At 32.1% G+C, this 21,638-nt stretch overlaps 2 protein-coding genes across 2 annotated transcripts; one reads left to right on the top strand and one right to left on the bottom strand.

Annotated features, from left to right (window-relative positions):
• Window positions 1-87: 87 nt before the first annotated feature.
• Window positions 88-8,075, top strand: LOC129801238 (protein HGH1 homolog). The gene is made up of 5 exons (XM_055846125.1): window positions 88-234; window positions 295-464; window positions 6,636-6,855; window positions 6,912-7,195; window positions 7,252-8,075. Exons 1-5 carry the CDS (start codon window positions 150-152, stop codon window positions 7,582-7,584), a joined length of 1,092 nt encoding a protein of 363 aa, XP_055702100.1. The 5' UTR covers window positions 88-149; the 3' UTR covers window positions 7,585-8,075.
• On the bottom strand, window positions 7,566-21,198 carry LOC129801174 (cytochrome P450 4V2-like). Its single transcript, XM_055845959.1, has 6 exons — window positions 20,985-21,198; window positions 20,850-20,900; window positions 14,159-14,350; window positions 13,146-13,855; window positions 12,930-12,996; window positions 7,566-8,077 (listed from the first exon to the last, which is right to left on the bottom strand). The coding sequence occupies exons 1-6, from the start codon at window positions 21,103-21,105 to the stop codon at window positions 7,716-7,718; spliced, it is 1,503 nt and encodes a 500-aa protein (XP_055701934.1). The 5' UTR covers window positions 21,106-21,198; the 3' UTR covers window positions 7,566-7,715.
• Between the last annotated feature and the right edge of the window lie 440 nt (window positions 21,199-21,638).

Genomic DNA, 21,638 nt, shown 5'->3' with positions numbered 1-21,638 from the left:
CAAATCGAGAAAACAATAAACATTTTCAGTTCGTTACTTTTTAAATATCTTTTCATCTGGCAACATGACAGCACCTAGCACGTGGGAATTTGCGTTAGGTTCTCCCTAAAAATTGTAAACAAAACGTGTTTGTCCGAGTTTGGATACAAATGGAAGCTTTAAAAGAATTTGCAGCCTTTCTTCAGAAGGATTCACGATTGGATCTGAAAGCCGTAGCCCTGGCACATATTTTGAGTAAGTTGGCATGGGAATATTTTGTTATTTTTTCGTCTAAACAAAATGTTTTTCTGAAAGGTCTCAGTGGGAATGTCGATGGCCGGACATTGCTGGCAAATTCTACGGATGTTTTGAATTTAATCCTCAACCTGACCACTGACTCCACAGCAGCGATCTGCAAGGATGCTGTTCTGACACTTGTGAACATTTCTTCTGAAAAAAGTGGGGCCAAAGCTCTCTTGAAAAGTGTAAGTAAGAAAGAATGTTTCTCCTGTAGTATATCTAGGTTCTAGCTATGTTTTCGCCGGGGGTTAATAACACGGAACCCAGGGAAAAAGAATTACTAAAAAAAAACAGATTAATTTTTTCCTAGCTTTGCGGAATGCTCAAACTTATGAGACAGAATTCTCAATGAATATCTTTTTGCACAATTTCTGACCATTCGGCTTTAAGTATTTTCAGTTTAAAAATTCTGCAAAGCTTTTAACTTGAAGCTTTACCTGTACCAAAATAAAACATTCCCGAATATATTTTATACAGAATAAAACATTCGGTGTAAAATATAATTAGGCAAATTAATTTGGAAAGAGGAACGAAGAGGTCCATCACAAACTGGAATTCCAGTTACCCACGATCAGAAAATTAATACTCTTACACTGAGAAAAAAAACGGTGGCAGCCAAAATCCCGAAAGCCAAAATCCCGAACGCCAAAATCCCGAAAAGGCCAAAATCCCGAAAGCCAAAATCCCGAATTTTAAAAATCCTGAAATTGATGAAATTATATGGAGGAAAATGTTTAGAATAATTTCCTAAGACTCAGAAGATTTCCCTTTGCCTCAAGCAAGCGCGGGTACAATCGTGGGAGTAGCTATAACACTTTTAAGAATTCGAGATTTTGGCTTTCGGGATTTTGGCGTTCGGGATTTTGGCGTTCGGGATTTTGACCGGGACCCAAAAAAAAAGGTTTCGATTAACTTTTTTTCGTCATAACTTTAACACTTTTTGGGTGTAAAAATATATCAACATTTTTTAATGTTAATTTTACACCTTTTTAAGGGTAAAATTAACATGAAAAAGCTTAACGTTAACCCCTAATACACCTAAAAAGGGTAATATTTACACCGATTTTGGATCAATACTGCAGGGTAAAATTAACATTTCCCGAATGTTATTTTACCTTTTTCGGATTTCTCTCAGTGTACCATTTTGTTTTTAGGTTTCAAGAAATGATTATGCGGTAAATAAAAAGCAATATTTAGGAAAGATAAATGAATTACGGATATACCAGTCCATGATTAGGTAAAATGCGTACAAAGAAATTGAAATGATCAAAACCTTTCAAATTAAATACTAATCTGACCAAATGTGTTGATAAATAAATTTCTAGCTGTCCCTAGAGAATGTTAACTTGAAAAATTTAATTTATTTGCGTAAGTGAAATGATTGTTAAGTTTTAAAACATTACCCAAAAATAAAAGAAATCAAAAAACAAAGCCTTGGAGAAAACCCAAAAACAATATGGTTTTTCTTGTGGACGGAGAAAGAATTAGGTGAAACTAAATCCCGAAAAGGCACAATCTCGAAGACACAAAATCCCGAATGGGTCGAATTCCTAAAAGCAAAAAACCTCACTAAGTCAAAATCCCGAAAAGCTAAAATCGAAAATCTCAAAAAAAATTTATTAGTCTTAAAACTATTTTGGGGTTTTTTTTTTTGAATGATTCATGAATCGGTTGAGAACTGGTAAACGGTAAATAATACAAAAAAAAAGTTTGAGGTATATAGCATCTATGAGTTCGAGCAATTCGCAAAGTCTGGGACGTTATGGCATTCCTTATTTCTTTACTTGAAATTGTTATATTTTTACTTTTCGACTACGTAAGTCTAATAACCCTATTTCAAGCATTCAATGACTTGAATCATTTTAAGAACGATTTCTTAAGGTCAGTGATTGAACCAGTGATAGAGAACGAATTTTTCCTAACGATTAAAGACAAATTGGATTTGTTATAAAAATAGTAGGTGATATTATTAAGAATTTCACATAAATTGTTAGAATTCCGAACCTGGTTTGGTGCTGATCAGAAATGAACCGGTATTATTAATCGGAAATGATCTGATAAAAAAATTGATAATTAAATTTTTACAAACTTTCAATATTGAGCTGTGTTTTAGCTAATCTTTAAGGGGTTACATGGGTAAAAAAACTGAAAAACGGCACATTTTTCTATTTCTTTTTTCAACAAAAAATTATTTAATTTAAGCTTTTAATTAAGCATATAAGAGTTTACGACATTTAAACTAAAATTTAAGATTTGTTTATAGATCGGCTTAAACCTTTGTTGGTTTCGCTTCGTCCAGCCTATGCCACCCATTTAGACCCATTATGCCCTCCCCATTCATCCACTCTATTTTAACCCCTAAGGGCCCAAATAAACTCAAGCTGATCCTTGAGAATATTTAGCCTGTAAAATTCAGCAGTAAAGATTTATCCGAAACTATCATACACTGAAGGTTTAGTATAATCGATTAAAGGTCTTTTGACTAAATTTATTCCATCCTTTACTGTGAAATTTTACAGGCTAAATATTCTCAAGGATCAGAATGAGTCTATTTAGGCCCTAAGGCAGCCTACCCAGCTCTATATCTCGGCTTTTGTATACGTGAGGCATACAAACAGGGCAACGGCTGGATTTTTAAATTTTTTAAATGAAAAGTTCAGAAATAATATTAAAATGTTGAACTTTTATTAGCTTAAAAGCTTGAATTAAATAAATTTTTGATTATGCTGGAAAAATACAAAGAAAATATGCTATTTTGTAGTCTTCTTTGCCCACAAATCGTAACGCCCTAAATCAGTTTGTTAAAATCTATTGTGAACCACTAAAGTTATACAGTACGACTCCGATAGAGTCAACCCCAAAAATTTTAAACACCGTAAAAAATATGTAAAGTTCCAGATTTAATGCTAAGCTTCTAACCTTTTAAGGACGAGACACTTTTTACCGACTGAAAATCAACAATAAAAATTAAACTGGGAAACATAATCAATGATAAGTTTTACATCTAACCTTGGAAAGTCCAACAGAGTCTGATTCGGTGTATTTTGTGCTTCTGTGAACAATAGGAACAAAAATAGCCCAAAAATTTAAGTAATTTTTCCGACAATACCAATGAACTACTCCCTGGCAAGTGGCCTTCAAAGTTGAAGCCACTTTCTTACATTCACATACAGATTCGTATGGAAATTTTTCTGCACTCGTAACTGTTATACGATATATGTCACAATTGAGGTGTGTCTTGTACACAGGACTCTGTGCCTTGTAAAGAGGGATAAATATTCTATATTTCCATCTAAAAAGTTTTTCGTAATTCGAAGTGTAAGCTGAGTTTGGAAGAAATTTATGAGTTGCCTTCAAACAGCTCCATATAAAAAAACCTTTTGCCAGGGGTAACCAATGAATAAATATTTTTCGCTTTAGTGAAAAATATTACGTATGAGTATTGTAGTTTTTATTGCCAAAAGGGTTTTGCTTAAAAAAAATTGGAAGTATAAAAACTAATAAAATCAATTAAGAATTTGAGAATTTGAAAATTCGCCATTTTTGAGCTTAAATATTTACTACATAGCAAATAGCTAGAGACTTGCAAAAAATATTCTAGATCCATTCAACCTTCTACTTTACAATTATGTACAGACATAAGAAAAAAAGGGACAGATAATCCTAACCGGCTTATGTAGGTGAGATTCTTAACGTGAGCTAACTCGGAGTGCATGCAAATTCGATTTGATGCTGAAGTAGGGAGACGCCATTCAGTTATCTTGAATCAAATTCGTGAAATTATACAAGTTTTGTATTTGAACCAAAATGTCAAGGATTTGGATGAACTGACAGAAAAGTGTTATATGGGTGAAATGTAGACCAGAATGTTCTTTATAATTTTGCCGTAGAACTTGAACTCATCGACTACTCAGAAGCCAAGATAAGCGAGGTTTTTTGTTTCTTAACTCGTTCTTTCATCCAGAGTGCCCCAAGTGTTCATTTATTGAACTTCAACTAAATCAAAGAATTGTTGTATTTTGCGGGACTTTCCATTTAAACACCTATTTTAAGTGTCTCGGTGGAGTAGAGGCAGTCAAATTGGCATCTGAGTGATTTCAAAGCGTTATTATTGGAAAAATCAATTTTTTCACACTTAAACGGCAAAATCGGAGTGATAGCGTAGTCTGAGCGGAAAATGATGTATGGACGAAATGTAGAGACAAATGTGCTCTACAATTATGTTGAAGTAATCATCAAAATCGGTTCAGCGACAGTCGAGATAATTGAGGTTATGTGATATTGAAATTGGTTTTTCGCCTGTGGCGCCCCTGGTGTTGGTCCCACGAAGTTCAAATATTCTAGAAAGTTGTAGCATTTGGTGAGATCTTTCGTTTAAGCCCTCATTAATCAAAATCGGTCACATAGAACCGGAGATATGATTTTTTGAATTTCGTGAACTTTGACCCCTCATATCTCCGGTTCTATTGAAACCACAGCGCACATACGCACCATTTTGGAAACGTCCTAGACTGGACTACAACATACTAAAATTTCATTAACTTGCACAATGCCGTTTTTGAGAAAAATGACTTTGAATTTCGATGAATTTTGACGCTATCACAGCGCCACCTGTGGTGACTTTTTGAACTTCCATCTGAAAGTGCTCATCGAGACGAAACCAAAAAGGTAAAATTTAGGTCGCTATGTTAATTAGAACCGGAGATAGAGGCCGGTCAATGTTCGAACTTTGACCCCTTATAGCTCGGGTCAGGGGTTATGGATCGACTTAAGGTTTTTTTGTTTGATAGGTATAATCAACGGCTACAACATACTAAATTTTCAGCCCGATGCACAATGGAATTTTTGAGTTATTTAACTTTTAAGATTTAAAAATTTTCTTTTTAAAAAAAGCGCCCCTAGCGGTGGTTTTACGAACTTGCGATGTTAGAAGGGGAAGTGGCATTTCACGAGAGCTTTCCAAAAAGCCCTCACTTTTTAAATTCTGACAATTAGAACCGGAGTTATGGCCATTTTAAGAAATTTTTTTGGACCCTAATAGCTCGGGTCAGGGGGGTCGAGGAACCTTAAGTTTGGTATTGATGGAAAGCTCTAAGGCCCAGCTATAACATACTAAAATTTGAGTCCGCTGAATGCCATAGGGGCGGAGCTATTGAGAAAACAAAAAAGGGGGGTCTTCAAAATGGCGGAAGGAGGGGTGGGGGGTGGGGGGTCCATGCACCAAGTTGCAATTTTCACCCGATATATAACCTTTGCCGAAAACCGCAAGTCGATATCTTTTTTAGTTTAGGAGCTATTAAGCTCCAAAGAGCGGCCGGCCGGCCGGCCGGCCGGCCGGGAACGTAACTTAGCCACATATATATTCGGAATCAGGAAGTGGCGAAACACATTTTGGCCAAATTTGAGGTCGATCGGACGACATGAAATTTTGTTAGGATTATAGTAGGTGAGATTGTTAAGAATCTCACCTAATAACTTTAGATAGCCAGGAAAAATTATTTTCTTTATGGAACACCGGTGTTCCAATCGTCCTTAAAGGGTTAAACAACTTTTGTTAAGTAAGAATCAGAGACAATTTTTAACGAGTGGAATATAGTAACTAAAACAATTAATATAATAGTTAAAATATTGCAGGTATATAAGATTCAAACGTGTTGACTCTATTGGACTCGTACTGTATTATAAATGATTCTAAAAAAAAGACTACTTAATATCATGCAAATCACAATATCTAAAATTCTGCAATGCTGATACTCTTTGTTATTCATTTTTTTAGTTAAAATTACAAAATTTTTCAAAATTTTCCCCTAAAAAATAGGCTTTAAAAATACCTTGTTTTTTCTGAAATTTTACAAATTCATCCAAAAATATGTGGCAGATAATTTAAATTATGAATATTGCTACAAATCCTAAAGACTGTCTAAGTATAATATTGGGTTTGTGCCATTCCAACTCAATCATTTCTCAAAAATAGAGAAAATCTACATGAAAATATGAGAAAATTGCCTTAACATATAATTGGAAAATTATCTTAAAGTCTTCATTAAACTGAATGCAATTTAAAATTTTATTATGATACGTAGAAAAAAACTGTCAACTTGTTTAGAGCTCAGAAATAACGCTGCTGCTCTATTTTTAAATTCTTCCCCTTCCTGATGACCTTACTCGAGGTCTTAAGAATTGATTAATCAAAAAATGCCGTAATGAATTTGAATGCTATTCATTTTTTTGTGATATGGTAAAAAAAATCAAATTCTGAGTATTGAAAGATCGTGTTATTTAGTCGCCAAGGGAATAAATTTCTATAGTTAAGTCACTAACCGTCTTAGAAGGTTGAAGGAATCAATTTCTTGCAGTGTCCGGGACTTTTTAAAATTCTCTTTGATTCGATTCTTAATGAGAATGACAAACTAGCGGATCCATGGTGCATGATTTTATGCAATATTTCGCGACAGGAAGAACTTGTGGAGGAAGTTTTAGAGGAATTTGACAGAGATCCTCAAAAGCTGAATAAACTTGTGACTTGTTTTACAAGAATAGGATTCAACAAAGCAGGATGCAATCTTCACTATATTGGTAGGTAAATTCACGTGATTTCTGATGGTAAGAAAATTAGTATAGTTTTTCTGCAGGACCAACATTCAGCAATTTTTCTCAAAGCGCCAAAGGAAGATCCATGATCTGTGACAGAGAAAAATTGTACTTCCAGAGAATTCTGCCATTTGTTGAGTTCAAGGATAGTATCATTCGCCGAGGAGGAGCTGTGGGCCTGCTGAAGAATGTCTGTTTCGATTCTACGCAGCATCATTGGCTGCTGAGTGATGAGGTCAATGTACTGCCCTTCATTCTGCTTCCATTGGCTGGTCCAGAAGAATTTGACGAGGAAGATAATGAAAAGTTCCCAATTGAGCTTCAGGTAAGTGGTTAGAATTTCAATTCCTCAACTTCCGCAGCACTGAATAGTTTGTTTAGTACTTGAGTCCGGACAAGGAGCGCGAGGACGATCCAGACATTAGAAAAATGTTGCTTGAGTGTCTGCTTCAGCTCTGTGCTACTCGTAGCGGTCGGGAGTATCTGAGACTGAGGGGTACCTACGAGATACTGAGAGAGTACCACAAGTGGGAGGTAAAGCAGGGGGATGAGTGTAAAACGACATTGCTTGCGTGTGAAAATGTTGTCGATGTACTGATAAGGACAGAAGATGAAATCGGCCAAGATAATTTGAAGCACATGCAAATTCCGGAGGAGGTGAACAAGCAGTTAGAGAAATTAGATTTACTAAATGATGAGAATGTACCACAATAATGCTTTTTTATTACAAACATTTCACATGAAAAAAAAATTGTAACCATTTTTTTCTGTTCTGTGCTAGTTTTCTTTTTTCAACATTTTCCGGTTTTCTATACTTCGCTAGAAAATAATTTGAAACAGGTATTTTAAATACTTCCAGACAATTTTCTTCGCGTGATCCTCATGCTTTTCGTTTGTTTCACTTGCATTGTTGTGATCATACTAGGTTTAACATCTGCCATCGTTACTCCGTCTGCGGTTACTCGGAAATTTTTGAGAAAAACTGAAATGATGGTTTTCATTGAAAGCATAGCGTATTTGTTGCCAATGCAATTCCGAAGTCCTCCGCCAAATGGCACATAGCTGTAAGGATGTCTCTGGGCTACATTTTCAGGAAGGAAATGTTCTGGATAGAATTCATTGGCTTTTGGTCCCCAGAATTTTTCACTGCGATGCAGTCGATAACTCAACAGAAGCAAATTTGTTCCTTCAGGAACCACACCATTTGCTAAAAAAAATAGATAAGAACGTTTATTTTATTACTAAACAGATATTTAAAACTATAATTTTTTATTCAACTATTTTTTCAAAGAAGTTGTTATTAGCTTAACCCTTTCAGTCAATGTACCGGAAATACTTGAGATAGAATGTTCATATTTTGGGATTAGTTTCCTACAGATTAATAGATGAATTTTTTTAAAAGAAAAAAAATTATCTATTATGGATGCGCGGGGAACCCCTGTCAAACACACGTCTTAACAGTCACTGAATTTAAATGCTGTGCATTTATTTATTACAAAACACTTTTGCTTTAGATAGAGTAACAAACCAAGAAAACAAATTGGCAACTAGAATTCAAATCAGAAAAGAAGAAAGAGGCCAATTTTAACAAATTCGACGGGATGTCGAATTTTCTGTTCGCCATTTTGGGCAAAAATTTTGCATGACCTTTCGCGAAGCAAGAAAACAATAACAAAATGTATTTTCATCTCTGTCGGACTATTTTTCTCAAGTAATTGAATAACTAACGTTACTAAAAATCCATTCCCGTCAGCAATTCGGATAGCAATTGCCCAGGAATAAATCGTTTAAAATCACTCAATTTGCGTATGATGTATAATACCATGGTAAGGAATGGGTTAACTCTTTCGCGTCATTAGGGTCATATATGACCCGGGGAAAAAACAATTTTTTTTGACTATTTATATTAATTGAAATCTATCGGTTTGTGCACGACATCATAGTAGAAGGATGTAAGATTCTTGGCTAATTTTCTCAAGACTCCAGATATTCAGGAAAAGAAAATATTATAGATCAAAAATCACTCATTTCGAACTTTGTGAAATGACTTTTCTTTTTCAAAATTTTTTATATTAATTTATTTTTTTCAGCAAAAAGTTCTTTAGAAACACAAAATAGAATATCCAAAGATTGTATATTGCATATTTTAATATAATAAACTACTCTCAATTTTCCAGAAAAGCGTGTTGAATTTTCCGGGTCATATATGACCCTATGGTCCTCAAGGGTAACAGTGTTTCCGTCCCAAACATATAGCGAAATGTAGTTGGGACATTGTTTTTCTTTGTGAAATGCAGGTGGGACATCTTGCTCCTGGACATTTCATCTTATATCTGATGAATTAAAACATATTTTGCAATATTTTAGAGTATTCTGCAAGCGTCTCATATTGTGCAATTGTATTGTGTGTGAATAAATATGTGGATAAGTTTATTTTTGCCAAATACCACTCAAAATATTGTGACAGTGAGTGTTCAAGGGACTACCAGGAAAATTCCTTGAACACCAGGAGTACAGTGTTCATCAAGACAATCCAGTTTGCCATGGTTTTGGCCAAATTAACAATTGCAAGCAAAAAAAACTCTTAAAAAGCCCGTGATATAGATTTTGATAATGGTATATACACTTCCCTCGAGGACAACAGGGTCATATATGACCCGGGGTTTTTCCGAGTTTTCACGCAATGGAAAAATTTTTTCCTCTCTGAACTATTATATTTGATCATAAAGCTTTAGGAAAAACTCTATTTTACATGAATTCATCTGCTGAATAAAAGTGGGACGCGAAAGAGTTAATACATAATTCTGTAGATTTACTAACTAATGTACATTTAAAAAATATTGTCTTTAATCATTTCGAGCATAATTTAGTTCGAACAAATTAAATAATTCCTGCACAAATCTATTGATTTATTCAGGAGCATCAAATTTTTAATGTAGCTATTTTGTTGTAACTTTTTGAAAAGTGTGAACAGCTACCAACATTTTTTTTTTAATTTGAGTGAAATTTTAAATTTATACTTTGAATGGATTAGTCTTTACTGCTCGAACTCAGTATATACAAATAGGAGAAGGCTTCGCACATAACATATTCTGGCTTCAAGCACTTCATATTTTTTCCCAAATTACTTTAAAGAATCTGACCAACTTTTTTCAGGAAATGTGTGATTTAATACATTAGCTATTAAAATATGCTTTCATACGTCTATTCAATAAAGGAATATTCGAAAAAATATGAGGTGTTCCAAGCCAGAGTCTGTACAAAGCCTAAAGCTTTTCCTACACTTTTCCAAATTGACACAATCCTAGATTCCAAATGATAAGAAATATCAAGTTCTGGTTTTCTGTGATCTCCCCACAAGTCAGCATTCCCTAGCGAAAAAACTTAACCAACCACCTTCACCACTCAAACTACTCAAACAAATAATTCTTTGTTTTATATTAAAATTGGCCCAAGATTTTAAATAATAATGTTCGGATATGCTTTATAACTAGTTCAGCTGAACTTTTCGTCGATAGACACCTATAACTGGTTAAGTTTTCATCCTGAATTATGGAAGATCAAGATATAACCACACTGGAGGGCCTATTTTTCAGCCAATTTGGTCAAATTAGGATTTAATTGAAAGGTCCTGAAATTCCAAACCCGACTGCACTGACCTCAGTCGGTAAGAAATTGATTAAGTATCAGTAATAGATCTTTTTTTAAATATTGTGTTCTCTATCTCCCTCAAATACTTTGAAGACGAGGTTTCTCTATTTTTTCTCAAAAAAAGGCCCAATCTTCTTCTCGTGACTTAGGTGCTATCTCCAAACATATCTTTGCTAATTTTGTATCATTTAACTAACTAGATTAATAACATTCTTAATCGGTACAAGAACAGCACACGAGGAAAAGCAAGTGGTTACGAGTTCCAGAATTTTGCAAAGTTACATTGCGACTGCGCGACTGTAATATTTTTTAAGATTTAGGGGGAAGTGGGACACCTTGAAATTGGGATTTTTCTCTTATTTTTAAATAAAATTAAGCCTTATCATGATATAATTTAGCTCCACAAATAGATTGAGAAGCTAAATTACATTATGATAAGGCTCAATTCCAGGAGAAAAATACCAATTTCAAAACTGTCCCAATTCAAAAGTTGGCCCACTTCTCCCTAAACCTTAAAAAAATTAATAGTCGTAAAGTAACGTTGCAAAATTCTAGAACTCATAACTACCATTTTTAAATGGAATTGAGCTTTATCATAATGTAATTTTAGCTTCTCAATTTGTCTGTTGGAACTAAATTATATCATGATAAGGCTTAATTTTATAAAAAAAAATAAGAGAAAAATCCTAATTTCAAGGCTGTTCCAAATTTAAAAGTGTTCCAAATTTAAATAATACATTTTTCTTCTATTTTTATATGGAACTTACTCTTATCAGAAATTAATTAATTAATTAACTTACTGGTTAACAACTGTTTTATAAATCACTTATAAGACCACCGAAAAGCGGTTAGAAACTAATACGAATAAAATTAATTTAAATCATAACCGATTCCTTTACTATTAGGGAACTAGGTTCAAGGTTTGTTAGCGATTTCAAGATTTCTAAAACGAATCTAAACTTGCTCAAAATTAAATGAAAAAAATAGCTTTTTATAGCCGATTTATAGTTGATCATAAAAACTCATTAGAAGAAATGATTCAATGCTATTTTTATATATAAACGAAACACCGTGACCATACCCAGAAGTGATTTATTTTTCGATATGGAGCCGTTATTGAATAAAACCCTTGATAAAACCCAAAAAAAAATGGTTTTTGAAATAGGAGAGGGGTAGGGCAAAAATGAAAGATTAAAAAACGCTTAGGAGACTTATAGGAGGAAGTGAAGCACTTTTGAATTGAAGTATCTTTGAAATTGGGATTTTTTCTCCTATTTTTAAATGGAACTGGAGTTCACCATGATATAATTTAGCTTAACAAACCGATTGTAAAGCTAAATTACATTATGATAACCCTTAATTTTTTTTTTTTGAAAATAGGAGAAAATAGCCCAATTTCAAAAGTACCCCAATTCAAAGGTGCTCCGGTGCCCCTCTTCCCCCTATGGCTATTGTATACGTTTATACTTTCATGACGTTTTTCTCAATTTTAAAAGCTCGGAGCTGGAATAAGAACTCATTTGTTTGATTACACTTAAAATTACAGAAAAACTTCTTTTCCAAATTATTTAAAATCACTATATTAAACCTGCGCACATTTAAATTAAAATGTTGATTACAAATTGTTATGGATAGAAAAACGCATCTCATAGAGAAAATTTAGCTGTCTTCTTCCGACTTATGAAATAGTATGCTTGATTTAATTACAGCGGAATTCTCTGGAGAGATCCATCAATACAGTATTGAAGTAACGTCAACAATTTTTTAAATACTGTTATTATTCATTAGCTCAGGAATACACAAATCTGATAATAATTCAATAGTAGGCATTACGAAAAATGAAAGTCATATCAAGAATTTCATCTTTAATGAAGCAGAATGCATAATTTCTTGCAAAAGAATGTTCCATAAAATGTAAATTCATCATTATATGAAGACGCTCAATAAATCGTAAATTTTATTAGTAAATTCTTCAAATTAAGTCACGAGGAGATATTATCTCGTTGGCTTCTCTTTATAATTATATTTCGACTATTTAAAAATACTTAATTCAGTTTTAAGGTGGTAATATCTTTTAACTCTTTCGCATCTTTTGAGATTGTGTAACCCATAAAGAAAATATGGACATTCTTGTGAAAAACAATTGTTTTAAATTATTTAGAACCGATAAAAATCCGTTGAATATATCCAGAATAATTGCAAACTATAAGGATGTCCCAATTCAGGACATTTTTTGTAGAAATTCGATTAGTTCTGAATTTTTGAATTTTAACCAAAAAATGTGAAACAGTACATAATGCTGTGATCCCGAAAGAGTTAATTGGAAATATGTAAAGATTACACACGGAATCTACAATACATAATTCACAAATTTAAATAATGCACATATAAATTAATTTATTACTTACAAAACTTAATATCTTCTGTACTAATCCGTCCACTAATGGGTAGAATAGGGAATAATCTCATTGTTTCCTGTCATAAAACCAAAGAGAAGACAACAATCAAATCCAATGAGTAGTTAGGAAAATTTCCTGAAATGTGAATATTTGATCTCTGACATGATCTCTGAATATGACTCTCGTGAATGATGTGCAACGGACGTAATAATGTGATTGACTAACCTTTATCACCATCTCCAAGTAGGAGAGTTTTCCTGCATCTTCAAATGTCATTTCGGCGTCTGGGATGGGATTAACGTTTAGAATTTCCTGTAGTACTTTCTCCTGGATATCCTGATGTATAGCCAGCATCAAGAGGGTGAATGATAGTGTAAGGGCAGAAGTATCGTGACCAGCAGCAATCATTGTATCCACTTCATCTTTAACATTGTCCTGGGTAAAATCCCCATCGAGAAATAACTTAATAAGTCGATTAATCAAGATTTGAGGTTTTCCATAGCTATCATTGGACATTTCTGTGAGGTATTCTTGCTTTTTGTCTTCAATTACGCCATTTGAGAGTTTGTAGGCCACATTGAAATATTTGCACTCTTCCATATACTGTTTGGATCTCATGTAGATCCAATCTAAATAGTACCAAACTTGGAAGAATCTTTTGCCAATAATTTTGACCAGTGTGTCAACTGCATTAAAATAATCAAGATTCTTTCCGTTCTGCACGTCGATGTTGTATCCAAGAGTTGTCTCACAAATCATCTCAAGTGTGCAATAGTAAATGTATTTAAGGAAGTCGCGATCGCTTACTTCCACGTGTTTATTGAGATTAGAGAGCAGTATCTTAGCCTTGTCATTGAAAATTGGTAGGAATGTCTGAATCGTCTGTGTGTTAAATGATGGCGTTAACAGTTTCCGATGAGTTTTCCAGATGGGACCTTTTTCCGGTGAAGAAATACAAAACATACTATTAATCTCTTTCGTCATATCTATTCACGCCATATAATGTTTTATTTATTTGTCAACATGAGGAGAGAATAAACGTGATTCTACTGTAATTGTAGGAGGTTCTTTAGAAGATTTACCCATTAATTGTAAATGTCTGTGAGAAGAATCAATTTGACTTTTGCGACAACAAATGAAAGTAATTGAATATTATGGGAATGCTCTTTTTGCCAATATTATCATACAAACAGGGTTTTTCGAAAAGAAATAAACAAATCACGTGCTATATAAATTACCTGGTGATGTAGCAAGTCCCGTTGGACAATGGAAAAATCGATAGACATCCAATTTGTTGAGGCAACCTGTGCTCATTGTGAGGGTTTTCACATCATCGGGCGTTGAAATCACAACAAAGAGTTGAGGTCCTAAGTATATTCTCGTTGGTTCTTTCACATCCTTCACAATGTTCATTAGAATGCTTAGGTAATCTGAGGAAAATTAACTCTGCTTTAGAATCAGTGGAATTACCAATTATTCTACTAATTGTATACTCTTAGCATTTTCAACATCATAATAAAGATGGAAAATTGACATAATTTACTTCACTAAGCAAAAATTTCCCGCACATTTTTTTGCATTTCCCCAAGCTGATCCCAATGTAATTGCAAATTTATGCAAGTGATGTGGAGAAAAATCTAAGTTTTTGCGGATACCTTCTCTCTATTCTCACAGTGTTGCAATTACATGCGATTGAACTTGAACAAGAAGCATTTTGAGAAATTGTAATGCAATGGCAAAGAAAATTATTGTGACATTGACGACATTTATGGTCAAGATTTTGTTGCAAATTTGCATTTGAGAATGAGCTGAAAAGCGGGTCATTGGTTTACTTTACATGCATTCTTTTGACCGAAGAAAGTGCTTTAAAGAATGTGGTTTTAACGCAATTGAAGCTTAAAAGAATTTGTATGCTTTTCTTTTCTTAATGAAACCATAAATGTTTCATGCAATATTAAAAAGAAAAAAAGTATCGACTGTTAATACGACAAAAAACATTTTAAAATAGACAATTGAAATCTTACTTAGATAATTTCCAATGTAAAAATCAAAACCTATAAATCCTCAAAATGCTCTAATTCTTTGCAGTGTTATAAAATCTAAAAATATAATTTTATGATATTTATGCAAAATTTTACAGTTTTAGATACAGTTATTTGATCAATGATCAATTTTATTGAACTAATTTTTATATGAGCTTTTACAGAAGATTGCATTGAAATGTCTTCCATGTGTGATTTGTTACTATTGAGAGGTCTCTTATTCTAAGATTGTAGTACATTCAATACACATGTTATAATCAAGTTTTTTTAGATTCTTTTTTAAAGTTATACACATTTTTGGCCAATAAAAAAAACAAATTAATCAGTGAATATTGAAAAACACCTAGAAATAACTAAAAATTGATCAGAAACCCTTGAAAGAATGCTAGCATTCTTCATAATTTATTTAATAATACTCTTTTTCCTTTGCCAAAAATCCATATTTCATCATTTTTATGCATTTAGAATCATTTATAAAAAAATTATTTAGTTAATCAAGTATTTTTTTCTACCAAAATACTGCTCAATAAAAACAAAAATTAATGACTAAAAAAATCACGTTTTGGAAGGGCGGTATGAATTGCAAACCTATATTTTTTAATACTTAAATCGAAAGATAAACTTTCAAAGGATATACGATAAAAAAATTTAAATACAGTGGGTGTCAAAAGTTTGTTACGGCTTGTATTTTCAGGAAACCAAGTGGAAAAAAAGATAGAAAAAAATACTTTTTAAAATTTTTCTTTTTGCAAATTGGTTGCCTGTCATCCGTAGATCTTATATATGTATTTTATAAATTATTATAAATCTTATTTCATATGAAAAATAATTGTTTGCCAAATGTTGATTATTTTTTTGCGTTAAAAGTTTGTTACGTCTATTGGAAAAGTACCTCAAAAAGATGAAATGCGTGCGACTAACATCTTTTAATCCAGTTATATTTTAAAGTTATGTCATTTAATAAGAAAATAGTACATTCGCACTTTTTTAAAATTTTCAATGGTCAATATATGCATATAAACAAAATGATAAATAATAAGAAATAAAATGTTTTTTGTTAATTTAAAATTTAGGCCAAAATAGCAAGTTACAAAAACTTAAAAGAAGAGAAATTGTTCAGAAACACTCCCGAAATGAATCTGCGTCATAAATTTTCGGTATGGATGGAAAATCTCTACAGGATGCACATAAAATCGCCAAAATTCATTGTGATAAAATATAAGTACATGTGGAAAATGCTACTGGCCAGACCCAGGGTTTGACTCAGAAGGTTTATAACTGCATTGTAAGTATCTCTGATAGTGACCCCATGATATCTGTTCCAAAAATTCAGAGTCAGTTGGTTACCGAAGGCATACAGGTCGCTACTGTTACAAAAGTCAATATGAAATTCCAAAAGATCGTGAGAATGTTTGACTGGTCCTTAAAATTTCACGGGTAGGCAAGACTAATGTGGTTAAAATGTTGCAAATTAACTTTTTAACGTGCTTTAAGTAGAAATACAACTTTTTAGTCATATTGGACTTGCTTACCCATGAAATCCCGTAAGTCAGTCAACCATTCTCGACATTTTTTTCAATTTCATCTTGATTTTTGTAATAATAGCGACCTGTATGCCTTCGGTAATCAACTGACTCTGAATTTATGGAACAGATATCATGGGGTCACTATCAGAGATACTTATAATACAGTTATAAACCATCTGAATCAAACCCTGGGTCTGGCCAGTAGTGTTTTTCACATATACTTATATTTTATCAACATAAATTTTGACGATTTTATGTACATCCTGTAGGGATTTTCCATCCATACCGAAAATTTATGACGCAGATTCATTCCGGGAGTGTTTCTGAACAATTTCTCTTCTTTTAAATTTTTGTAACTTGCTATTTTGGCCTAAATTTTAAATTAACAAAAAACATTTTATTTCTTATTATTTATCATTTTGTTTATATGCATATATTGACCATTGAAAATTTTAAAAAAGTGCGAATGTACTATTTTCTTATTAAATGACATAACTTTAAAATATAACTGGATTAAAAGATGTTAGTCGCACGCATTTCATCTTTTTGAGGTGCTTTTCCAATTGACGTAACAAACTTTTGACGCAAAAATAATAATCAACATTTGGTAAACAATTATTTTTCATATGAAATAAGATTTATAATAATTTATAAAATACATATATAAGATCTACGGATGACAGGCAACTAATTTGCAAAAGGAAAAATTTTAAAAAGTATTTTTTTCTATCTTTTTTTCCACCTGGTTTCCCAAACATACAAGCCGTAACAAACTTTTGACACCCACTGTAGTTCGAAGTATTTCCAAAAATACAGACAAAGGCAAAGGAGCGTCGAGCAGATTTGCAAGCACTCAAGCAAATATCCAAAACTTTGAAGCGTAAATAAGAAAAAAAACCTTATAGACCGATTTAAATGAATTAAGGCTTATTGTTTTCGGAATAAAATTCTTTTCTATTACTAAAAGAATTGTTGTAGACCTATTTTTCTATCTTTTACAGCATGTTAAAGTAAAAATTTTGTTCAAAAAATGCATATTAAAAAAAAAACTTGGTTGTTTCTTTGCCTTTAAAAAAATCGCAAAAAACAGCTCGTATTCTAACTAAGGGAACTCCCTTAAGCTTAAGCTAAAGATATGAAATTCAATAAGGACGAGACTGAAATAGAAATGATTAACTAATTTAAATTTTAATCATATGAAAGACAAAGCTGCTGTTTTAATTTTAAAACTGATTTTGATACCCTTTTAAACCTTAAATACTGAAAATTATTTTATGGGCTCATAATATGAATCGTGTTTTTAGGCTTGAAATCACAATTTAATAGCTAATGTTAACATTAAATATTTAACTTAAAACATTATAACCTTGAGAAGTTTGCTTATGAAATTTGCAAAGTCAATTGTAGGTTTTATTTTTAACTTTATTCTATTTCGAGTTATCTGACAAGTTTAACATTTTTGTATTACATATTTTACTTCAAGAATTATCGAGAAATTTTTTTTGGCAAAAATCTGTGCGATATGAAATAAAAACAAAAATATTGTGGAGTTTATACGTTTCTCTATGTTTTATCTTAGAAGAACTTTATTAAATTCGGTTATTTATTCCCAAATAAAAATGATTTAATTATTCATCACTTTTACTGCTTAAACATTAACCAAAAATAAAAACCAAATGAGCATAAACAACAAATGTAGAATTTACTTCACTTATTAGAAGTTGGTTCTGTATATTATTATAACCTATATGAACTAAATAATGAAATTAACACTAAATTTATTCTTTAGGACCGTCTTCAGACAGGTTTAGCCCGAAATTCCCGAAAATTCTGAATATCCTAAATAGCAGCCAATAATATTGGTTCTTCAGAATCTATTATTAGAATTATTATTTCATTTTATTAAAGGGTTTTTGTCATTATTGGCGATTCCCCTCCTAGAATTATTATAATCCAATCCTTAGTTAAAATGCTCCAAAAGATCTTGAATGATTAGAAATTATTGAAGTTGAGTCATATGGCAAAGCCTTAAGTCTGAAGCTCGTATAACCTTATGAAGACTAATCGCTAAACCCATTATTCGGATATCTCGTGTAGGGGGAAGTGGGACACCTTTGAAAGTGGGGCACCTTTAAAATGCGTATTTTTTACCAATTTTTAAACAAAATTGAGCCTTATCGTGATATAATTTAGATTATCAATTTGTTTGTGCAGCTAAATTATATCACAATAATGCTCAATTTTATTTAAAAATATGTGAAAAACCCCAATTTCAATGGTGCTCCACTTCCCCTATCTGGATACCAAGCAGTTTTTCTTTATACTAAATATTTTATATTATGTGTCATATTATAAACAAAATTATACCTCAATGTGCTCAATGTTATGCGGCTACAATTTAAAAAAAAAATATCAAATTCCTAATCAATTTATAAATAAGGTATATAATTTCACTGCTTAATAAAGTCATTCCTCACAATATTTAATGCCAAAAAATGTAATAGAAACTATATTTGGGAATTTACGACAGTTTCTAAAATTATGAGTGAGTTTTTTTTTGCTAAGGTTAGGATCGTTAAGATTAGAATACCGCCTATAGTTAATTTTTGTAGTATGTATTTGGAATAAAAACGTAAAATTCTTTCTCTCTGATAATTTTTTCTGAAATGCATTAGGGGTACATATATATATATATATATTTTTGTAACTATCTAGGATAAGTGTACCAAATTCCGTCCAGCTTGCAATTCCAGCCACATTTTTTGTTCCTCAAATTTCCATGAGTTTTTAGTTTTTGCATGCCCTAGAGATTGTACAATGCAAAAAAAAGAGCAAAATATATCGCTTCGACGACGAAAATGATCTGAAAAAGGCACTGGAAGAATTCCGGAAGAGCAAGGAACTATGAGAATGAAGGTGACCGGAATAGGCCACCAATGCTACGTTTACATTTTTATTCATTTTAAAATGTATCAAGAATGATTTTAGAGAAAAAAATACGATAAACTGTCTACACGGTTCCAAGCAACACTCATTATTAAAAAGTAACATAAAAATTCAATTTGTATTAAAAGTATATTACATTTCAAACTTGAGACTTTGACGCTTGCATGCAAATATGCCGAAATTTGGCACATTTACTCTAATTGTACTAGATAATTTGTATGCAGTTAATAGAAAATTTAAAGGTTTTGTTAAATTGAGTTTTCGTTTTGTTTGTAATAAACTGATAATAGTAGCCTACAATCCCCGGAATAAGTAATGACCTATTCGTTCTAAAAGCATTATTTTAAAATAGGGGGAAGTAGGACACCTTTAAATTGCGGCAGCTTTGAAATTGGGCTCTTTTCTCGTATTTTTAAACAGAATTGAGCCTTATCATGATATATTTTCACTTTACAAGTGGTTTATGGAGCTATATTATATAATGACAAGGCCTAGTTTCATTTAAAAATTGGAAAATGAGCTCTATTTTAACGCAGCCCCAATTCAAAAGTGCTTACTTCCCCCTACTACTTAATACACGAATTTTATAATGTTCTCTCTTTGAATATTTAATTACAAAGAAAAATTCGATGTGCTCCGAAACTTTATTGAAAAATTTATTTAATTATATTTTTATGTCATTATGAAGCAAGTGTATGATTTTTTTTCACAACAAATTAGACATAAAATAATTTAAGAAATTATAATATTAACGGATTCGTTCTTTACCAAAAACTGACATTTTAGGAGAATCGTTTTAAGTTTGGAAACTTATTATCCGAATTATCACTAAATTTTACCTATTTGATGATCACAATGTTGAAAATAATTTTTCTCTCTAAACTGAACTACTTTGAAAGTCGACTTATCATAGTATAGGTAGTATCTGTTCCAATATTTCCTTCGATTTCTGAAACTTATTCGCTTTTTAAGTTTGAGCTTTTAATAAATGTTGATATTAGATAAATTTAGAAAATATACTTTCAAAATTATTGTTATTTTTAAAAAAAATTTTTTTTGTAAGAAAAGTTCCAAAATTCTTGAAAGTTTCCCAATTTTATACCATTACTTCTTTTTCACGCGTAAAAAATCTTAGACCGCAGTTAAAAGGTGGCGAAAATTAAGAAAAACCATATCTACGCACTTGACACATATTTTTATAGACTTTCTTTAGCTTCAAGGCACTATCTAAGATTTACAGAAAACCACATTTCTGTTACAAGCACCGTAAAGAAGCTCATTGAATAACATCATACGCGACTCATGTAACCACTTTCTCCAAAGTAAACTTTTGTCTTAGTATATGTTCTAATAACGTGTTTTTTGTGATCAAAAGCAAAGATGAGAAGAAAATTGCCACTTAGAACATCACTTACCTTCTTGATCACGTCCAATAAATGAGAGTGCATTTCCAAAGAATGGATATCCTTGGGTAAAATATGATGAACATTAATTCCATAAAGTTTAGCACATTTCTTCACTTAATTCTTTGTTAAATAATTATTTATTACCTTTGATTCTGGGTAATTTCCGCAATTTCCACCACGCACGGAGATATTTTCGGATTTCCTTAATTGACGCCAATATCACTAATATAGCTGATGTGAGTATAAAAGGCAAGAGAAAACCCATCTTGGACCTCTTCCTATCTTTTCCTTTAGCACAATTCCTGAGGTGAAAAATCGTCGAGCGATGTAAAATAACTGACTTGTCCCCAGAAAGCACCGCGCTATTTAACATTTTCTCCTTCGGTGGCATTTGAACAAATCGGATCGTACAGTTTAATGACTTCGTGCTGACTTCGCATGATGCATTGGTGTCAACAATAAGATTATTATTAGTTAATCGAAGCTCAGGACGCACATGTAACGATAGGTATCTCATAACAATTAATACTACCTTCATTAACGTCAAATAGCATTTAAATCCATTAATTTTTATTAATACGCTTTTCACATTCGGAAAAAAAAGTATTTATACCATAGATGCCGTGAAAAAATTCCCATGTGGAAAATGGGAAAATCTCGAGAAAAGCCCCATGTGAAATTCCATTTTTTTTTATTGTAAAGCCGGATAAATTTGAATTTAAATATAAGAAAAAAACTCCTCGATATAGGCAAAACTCATAAGCTTTTTTACTTCAATTAAAATTATTTTAATTTATG

The sequence above is a fragment of the Phlebotomus papatasi genome, chromosome 1 (assembly GCF_024763615.1).
Source record: "Phlebotomus papatasi isolate M1 chromosome 1, Ppap_2.1, whole genome shotgun sequence".
NCBI lineage: Eukaryota > Metazoa > Arthropoda > Insecta > Diptera > Psychodidae > Phlebotomus > Phlebotomus papatasi.
Note: the sequence above shows the minus strand (reverse complement) of the source record. Positions and strands in the feature narration are given on the sequence as shown.

Excerpts from the sequence above, each read along its gene's own strand:
- LOC129801174 (XM_055845959.1), bottom strand. The coding sequence starts at position 21,105 with ATGGGTTTTCTCTTGCCTTTTATACTCACATCAGCTATATTAGTGATA. Across the intron at positions 20,901-20,984 it reads GAAATTACCCAGAATCAAAG|GATATCCATTCTTTGGAAAT; the intron begins GTAATAAATAAT and ends ATTTTACCCAAG. Across the intron at positions 14,351-20,849 it reads TATTGGACGTGATCAAGAAG|ATTACCTAAGCATTCTAATG; the intron begins GTAAGTGATGTT and ends AATTTTCCTCAG.
- LOC129801238 (XM_055846125.1), top strand. The coding sequence starts at position 150 with ATGGAAGCTTTAAAAGAATTTGCAGCCTTTCTTCAGAAGGATTCACGA. Across the intron at positions 235-294 it reads AGCCCTGGCACATATTTTGA|GTCTCAGTGGGAATGTCGAT; the intron begins GTAAGTTGGCAT and ends TTTTTCTGAAAG. Across the intron at positions 465-6,635 it reads CCAAAGCTCTCTTGAAAAGT|TGTCCGGGACTTTTTAAAAT; the intron begins GTAAGTAAGAAA and ends AATTTCTTGCAG.